The following is an 8420-nucleotide window of genomic DNA, read 5'->3' on the forward strand; positions in this document are numbered from 1 at the left end:
AATTGCTCCCTTACACCCCTTCATTAAAAGGCTTAATGGGGGAAACAAGTAGCTTCAGAGGTGGATATTGTCTCTTGTAAAAGACGCTGCAAACAAAGAATCAACGCAAGAGAACCTCTGATAGAATAAAAGATAATTCACTTTTGAGTCCCCAAATGAGATTGTTTCTGTGTTCTTGTTTGAATGTTCCTTTTTGTCATTTCAACTAAGATTGCTCATATTGTTTTTCCAGGAACAAACTGAAATGGTAATGATAGCATTCATTATGGTGAAATACATAAAACAGCCATTTAGAGGAATTAGTATAATTTTATTACTTAATTTTAAGACGCAATCAGTTTCCATATAACAGTTTTAAATCCTACAATAAACTGACTTTATTTGTCAGACTCTTTTGCATGCATTTCACTGAACACTGTGTGAGGTTAGACAGAATGATTCATTAAAAAGATCTCTGATTGGAGGACATAATCCTCGACTTTCAGGGTTCCATTCAATTCTCTGGCTCAAACCATTTGCTTTTTCCAGGCGCCTACTGGTAATTAATCATTAATCATAATATCATAACATTAAAAAAATAAAACATACAACAAAGTAGCATGGTATTAGTAGTTTTTTGGACATGCTACCATGTCCAAATGATAGTTATACCATGCTATTCTTTAAAGTACCTTCAAGAAGCCAAAAAGTAATGCCATATCGGAGTACCATGGTATTGCCATCTGATGTCTTTACCACAGTACTGCCACTGCCAAATATTTAAACATGAAACATAGACTGTTAGAATGTAGGCATACTATGCTAAAAGCCATTCAAATACTGCAGAATTATCACATTATCAACAACCATATAAGAGACGGTAAATTCAGATGCAAAATAGGTTATATACTATATCAAGATAGAACTTTCAGTTCAATGTGACTTAATTGTACATTTCACAATAGATTTATATTACAGCTGTGGCATGTTGTAGCTATAGTTTCTAAATGTGTATATAACAAATGCTCATAACACATGGATCAATAAAAAAGAAAAAAGTCAACACTGGCATAAGGAAGAGCCATCGATGGTCTCACCTGTAATTATAGCCTTATTGTAACAAATGCTACAATTTAACAATTACTAGAACTATTGTACATTTTCATAAGGGCAAGTACAGGCTTAAGAATACAATAAACAAATAAATAAAAGTATGCAGACTGATTTCTACAAAAATATCACAATTTCTACATCTCATAATATAAATATCAAATTCACAATGACAAATTGAAAACATCAGTGTTGGCAGTTATTTCTTTCAATTTTCTTTCTCTTCTCCACACTCACAGTCTCTCTCACATCTCATTAACAAATATGAGAGGGCCTCTGGATGTGGGACTCCCCACCTGTCGGTACAGCATCGGCTGTCCTAGACTGGTTTGGGGTAGACTGAAGCCTCCGCTTGATAAGTCAAAACTCGCCTGGTTGTAGAGCCTCTGGCCAAAACCAGTTCCAGATTGATCAAAACTGGTTTGACTGTACTGCCTGAAGCTGCCGCGTTTCTCAGAGGGAGTTCTGGAGGGATAGCGCTGGATGGACTTATGCAAACCTGTCTCTTTGTAGGCAAACCAAATATTACCAGCCCAAAGGAAGAAGTTCAAAAAACCAAAGGCCTGCAAGCAGACAAGGATGAATTAGAAATATGGACTTTAACATTTACTACTTGTAAATTGGTCATTTTTAGTCCTTTACCAAGACCTGAATGTTTTTGTGATTGCTAAGGTATTGGGTGCTTTCTAGGGTGGTTGCTAGGTTGTGGCGTTCTGGTTGGTTACTAATGCATTCAACAGGATGAAGGACTGTGCCAAATGTTGTGAAGCCAACATAATTATGAATCAATAGTTATAAATGCCCTGTAAATGTTGCACCTTTTTATATAAGTACATTTTTACTTCACATATAAAGGGTGTAAAGTAAAAATGTACACTACCGTTCGAAAGTTTGGAGTTTGGGGTCGGTAAAATTTTTTAATGTTTTTGAAAGAAGTGTCTTATGTTCACCAAGGCTGCATTTATTGTGATATAGTACAATTTAAAATAACTGTTTTATATGTTAATATAGTTTAAAATGTAATTTATTCCTGTGATCACAAATTGATTTTCAGCAGCCATTACTCCAGTGATCTAATACTGCTGATTTTGTGTTTGAGAAACATTTCCTACTATTATCAATGTTGAAAACGGTGGTGTTGCTCAATATTTTTTTGTGGAAAAATTGATAATTAATTTTCACGGATCTTTGATGTATAGAAAGTTCAAAAGAACAGGATTTATTTGAAATAGTTATCTTTTGTAACATCAAAAATGTCTTTACTGTCACTTTTGATCAATTTAATGCATCTTTGCTGAATCAAAGTATACATTTCTTATTGACCTCAAACCCAAATTATCAACTGGTAAAAAAGTTCCTTTATTTTCTCTTTCCTATTTCAATACTATGGAAAAATAAGAAATCTACTCACCACAGACATGTTGAGATTTGTCCAGATGGGCTCCTGCAAGACCTCACATGAGTTCTCCTGGGCTCTGCATGCAGACATTAACAGCAGGATTTGATGCACATCAGTGGCTGTCTTCACCCCAGACAGAGTTTTAGCCCAGGCAATTGAGCTTACCAGCCACAGGCTAGAGAACACTAAAGTCACCAAGAAGTCCTATGGAGATTGAAAATAAGAAGAGAAAACAGAACAAGGGTCTTGATGATTCAGTTTAAAGAACAGTTCACCCAAAAATGAAAATTATCCTACAATTTACTCACCCTCAAGCCATAGGTGTATATGACTTCCTTCCTCCATTGCTGGATGCCAGTGATTATAGTTTATAAGGTTTTAAATATGGATATTTTTATTACAAAAAAACATTGTTTCGCTTCAGAAGGCATTTATTAACCCACTGGAGTCATATAGATTACTTGTATGATGGATGGATGCGCTTTGTGGAGCTTCAAAAACTCATTTTAAATTTTATTTAATATAACTCAGACTGAAAGAAGAAAGTCATAGACACCTAGGATGGCTTGAGGGTGAGTAAATTATAGAATCATTTTCATTTTTGGGTGAACTATCCCTTTAAGTTAGATTTAGTTTTTCAGCACAGTTTATGCTTTTTTCAGTCTTTTCGATTTTTCTTACAGAAGTTTTGAAATGCACTCACAACTACTGGACCTCTGTTCTTCTCTCTGTATTTGTTCTGGTAGAAGAAGTAAACAATTGTGGCCAAAAGGGAATAGAGAAAAGCCAGGACCGACACAGTGACGAAGAACTGTGCAGATGAAGCATAATCCCCTTCGAGAAAGAGAGTCTCTTTCCTGGTTCCTTCACACAGAGGAGCACTGAAGTGTGCCTGCTGAAGTCTGGGAAGAGAAAATATAGTAATTCACTGTTTTCACAAGTTTTTAGCACTTATATGACTCACAAGTCAAGACTGTGACAATGGGGTGCCACTAATATGTCAAATAAAAAAAATCATCTATGGGTGATCTTTCTCAATATGTTTGTGGCTGCCAAGTTTCAGTTACAGAGGCACGCAACATCCTGTTGGTGAAGCTTGCTTGATGTCATTGGCTTTCATAGGTATCACATCAGAGACAGCCCGATCAAGATCCGAATTGGAATCATGCGGGCTCCGATGCGATCGGAAGCATAAAAATAATAGTAATGACACCACACAGTTGAGGATTTTTTGGACAAAAAGTCGGTTACGAGAAGCTTTGAATCAGGCCACACCCCCCCGGTCATTGGTGGTTGCAAATCGGGCCCAAAATCAGGCTTAAAATCTTCAAGTGTGTGGCCAGCCTAGTTTGTCCAAGGCCTAACGTCACAGGTTGCCATCTCGTAATTACGGTTACTACATGGCGTGAACACAGCATAAACTCGTTGTTTTGGTTCAGGAGGAACTGCAAAAGGCAGCTGTTGTTTGTTTATGGCGCTCTGTGACTGTGTACAACTCTGAATAGCCTTACAGACGTGTGATGTCTGTGCGAGCAGGGTGCGTGAAGCTATGGAAATACATGTGTTGACAGGCAGGTAGGACATCGAATCATTGCATTCGGACCTAATGCAATGATTGGACAAACATTTTTTGGTCTTGAGACTGCCACAGAAGATATATGTAAAATTTTTAAAATATTTAGACCACTTCTATTACTGACTGCTATCAGGATGCGAAGAGAGTGTCAACCAGTATAACAAAAAGTGTTTATAAAACAAATAACACTTTTGCCTATACTCTTACCTTTAATAAATCCAAATAATTAAAATCGAAATATCAAATTAAGTATTTTTACGTAAACTGATAATACATATTTAAAGTGTAACGTACTTTTTAATACTTATTGCGCTGTGGTAATTAAGAACACTTACCTGAATGGGTAGTTGAAACTGATGCTGATGTTGTTTGGGATTTTAGATTCCAAACATTCTACTTTAACCATTATCTGGCCAGAATATCCCCCACATGTTGCAAATGCTAAAACAGCAAAAAGCTGTGGGGGAAAAAAGCAAAATATTAATGATTCGCTCTAATGATACAGTATAAGCCAGTATGTAGAGGGGACAAAGATCAGTACAAAAGCTTTACTTCATCAGACAAAGTCAAGGCAAATTAACCTCAAAGAATATTAAAACATTCTGTTTTAATTATCCTACAGTTTTCTGATTTAAGGTCAATTTAAATGACCTCTCATCAAACTGCCGCACAATTAATTTAGCAAAATTAGACACAGATGCTTTTTAAGTGCACTAACCCCTGCAGTTGCTTTAGAGTTGGATGCCACTAACACGTTTGTCTGACACAATTTGAATATTTTTCACCGGTTCTGTATTGTGTTTGGCATAATGAATGAAAGGGCTGGAGGTTTACTGGACAAGTGCCAGGGCTTTATTCTCTGTGGACACAGGTGTTAGATAAGAAATCTGTCCAAGTCTCCTGCTATTCTCTCTTTCCCCCAATCCCTTCCTCTCTCTCTCTGTTTCCGATACTACAGCAGGTGAAAGGAAGCAGGCCCTTTCAATTAAGATTTAATACCTTTACTGTGTACATTAATTAAATACTGTCTGGAATACTTGAGTGTTTGGGTCTGTGTGTGTCAAAGGAAGACATAGAGACACAGTAAGAGAAAGAGAATAGAGATTCTTTTAAAAATGTATTATGTCATTTCTTTCTCCAGACTTTAACTATGAAATGGCTTAAGCCAACCAAAAATTGTGTGAATATTTAAGTGTCACATACAGACATCCCATATAAAATACAATAATGTCATTAGAGCATGCATACACAGAATAGATGAAGCAAAGAAAAAAAAGGTAGCTTCTTTGATGAGTCTCAGATGAGACCCAGTGAATTATGCAAAGGTTACCCAGGGGTTGCCAGCACACTCAGACACACACACACACACACAAATTACCTCACATTTACATATATATATATTTATATATGCTTGCATATACAGTACATGCAATTACAAATATGAAATCATGCTGCATTTATCTCAGCTCAGATTCATCATTATAAAGTCTGTCAAAAAGCTGGATGGCATCGATCTTTTGCACATTTAAACAAGAGCAGATGAATTATTTAAGCAAGAGAGACTACAAACAGGGAGCCGATGCTGCGTCCCCAAAGAGCAGCTAATAATTAAAGCTGATTTCTGATAGACATATTTGCATGCTTTAAACAATATTTTAAGACTGCAACCATTACAAACTACACAAAATACTGTCAGAACTTTACCTTGCTACTGTCAAATTATGGGCAAACCCAATTACATACTGACACATTATTTAGTCATATTATATTTCTATTCTTTTAATACTTAAACAATAAAACTAAATAAAAAATGAATAAAAATTATAATAAAAACAATACATATTTTATTTCAGCTAAGTGACATTTGAGATAATGGCATAATTGTGCCAGTGCATCTTGAAATGTATTAAAAATACAATTCCTAATGCTTTAAAATGAACCAATACTTAAAGGTTTTAGAAAAATAGAGGTCTTACCGGAGCAAATATGACCATACACATTGATGAAACGGATTAAGCATCAGCCTGTGTGTCTGTCTATGAAAGAGTGTTGAGCTCCTCTGCCAGCCAACCCCAGAGATACTGAGTGAGTGGACACCATGGAGATGCTTCTACAGGGAAACTGGCACTGTGTGTGTCCGCTCTGTGTGTCAGAGAAAAGACACACATGTATATACACTCAAACACAAACACAAAGAGATGCACATAATGGGGTGCACACATGATAATATGCGCAGACCCCTGGCAGATCATATATATGCAGACCTATTGCACATGTGTTTGTATTCATGCACATATTCTGTACATACACTCAGATTCACGGTCATTGAAAAAATATATAATTAAGCATGCAACAATCTTGATCACCATTATGTAATCCTTGGTAGATATAAGCGGCACATTATAGCCATTGCCTCTGTTTTACATGCAGAACATATGAATATAAATAACAAATCTGCCACAATAATGGCCCTCTGTTTTCTTTAATTATTGTAAATTATTACAGTGGAATCTAGCCTTTTGGCAAATTATTTTTTCCCTGCATATTTTTTGACAGCTTAAAGGGTTAGTTCACCCAAAAATGAAAATTATCCCACAATTTACTCCTAGATGTATATGGCTTTCTTCTTTAATTCAAACACAATTGGATTTACATTAAAAAAATATCCTGGCTCTTCCAAGCTTTATAATGGGAGTGAATTGTGCCATTTTTTGAAGCCCAAAAAAGTGCATCCATCCATCATAAAAGTAATCCATACATCAGACTGCCAAAGTCATGTGAACCATTGAAATTTCGAAACACTTATGACGTAACGAAGCCTCGTTTACTGAAATCATGTGACTATGGCAGTTTGATACATGCTCCGAACCACTGATTCGAAACAAAAGATTCGTAAGCTTCAAAGCTTCATGAAGCAGTTTTTTGAAATCGCCCATCACTAGATATTGTCGAATAAAGTCGTTGTTGTTTTTTTTGGTGCACAAAAAGTATTCTGAACCACTGTAGTCACATGAACTGTTTTAAATATGTCTTTATACCTTTCTGGGCATCTGAAAGTGTTAATTATCTTGCTGTCAATAAAGGCCTCACTGAGCCATCGGATTTTATCAAAAATATCTTAATTTGTGTTCCGAAAATGAACGAAGGTCTTACAGGTGTGGAACAACATGAGGGTGAGTAATTAATGACAGAATTTTCATTTTTAGGTGAACTAACCCTTTAAGACTTTATTTATTCTGAAGCATTCTGGATAGACGCCGTTACTGGAAGCCAGTTATTATAGTTTATAAAGTTATAAATATGGATTTTTTTCTTACAAAAACTTTTTTGGGTGAACTAACCCTTTAATGACTAAATATTAGGGCTGTTAATGATTCAAGAGTAGGGGAAGCCCCGCCAACCACTGACACAGAATCTGCCCTCCTCCTCTGAGTTAGCTGTACACAGTCTGCCATGTTTATCTCCTTGCCAGAGCATTTAACAGCAGCATCGTTTCGTTCATATTAACAGCGTATACAGCAGTAGATACTGCATATTATGCTACTGTCACTTTAATACACAGATCTAATAAACACATGGGATGTCTTTCCCTGCTGTTTATGTTCACAGACATAACCCAACTGTGTTTGTGAACTTTGTGTGTTTTTGACCTAACCTTGTGTGTATTTGACAGTTTAAGTGCAATAAGACATGTAAGAGAAATCAGTTTAATACTCACAGGACCTGCCGTCTGACATTCAGCTTTCTGTGCACGTGCTTCGGATGTGCGTGCTCAGAAAATCATATATCACAAGTTTGAACTGTTATGGCTTTATAACGCATGCAAGTAATAAACTTTCATGATGATAAAGAACTGCAATGCCACATGAGAGTGGCCGCGATAGAGATGATAATCAAAACCAAACAGATGTTTTGTTAGTTTTTGGCAGAGTATCCTAGGCATGAGTTGTACAGGCTCCGCCCTCTGGTGGGGAGCAGCAGCTCATTTGCATTTAAAGATACATGCATGAAAACAGCATGTTTTTCCTTCCATTCAAAAATGATCTGTGGGGTATTTTGAGCTAAAACTTCACAGACACATTCTGGGGACACCTGAAACTTATACTACAACTTGTAAAAAGGGGCATAGGAACCATTTAATTAACTATTAATTTAATTAAAAACAAAATTAGTCATTTTTAGTACAAAATATTTGTATTCACTTCATTAACTTCTCAAGAAGCTATGTTAATGATACGACAAAAGTGTAAAATTGATTATTGAAAAACTGATTATTAAAATGTATATAACACATAGGTGTCATTGATGAAATGTGGAATGCTTTTCTCATGTTTCTCTCCTGTGGCCACTTTGTCT

At 36.1% G+C, this 8420-nt stretch overlaps 1 protein-coding gene across 1 annotated transcript; it reads right to left on the reverse strand.

The window, feature by feature from the left end:
- Positions 1-289: 289 nt before the first annotated feature.
- Positions 290-7936, reverse strand: synprb (synaptoporin b). Its single transcript, XM_051896526.1, has 6 exons — positions 7783-7936; positions 6041-6206; positions 4400-4521; positions 3192-3390; positions 2501-2692; positions 290-1652 (listed from the first exon to the last, which is right to left on the reverse strand). Exons 2-6 carry the CDS (start codon positions 6062-6064, stop codon positions 1335-1337), a joined length of 855 nt encoding a protein of 284 aa, XP_051752486.1. The 5' UTR covers positions 6065-6206; positions 7783-7936; the 3' UTR covers positions 290-1334.
- Between the last annotated feature and the right edge of the window lie 484 nt (positions 7937-8420).

This window comes from Ctenopharyngodon idella, chromosome 6, assembly GCF_019924925.1.
Source record: "Ctenopharyngodon idella isolate HZGC_01 chromosome 6, HZGC01, whole genome shotgun sequence".
NCBI lineage: Eukaryota > Metazoa > Chordata > Actinopteri > Cypriniformes > Xenocyprididae > Ctenopharyngodon > Ctenopharyngodon idella.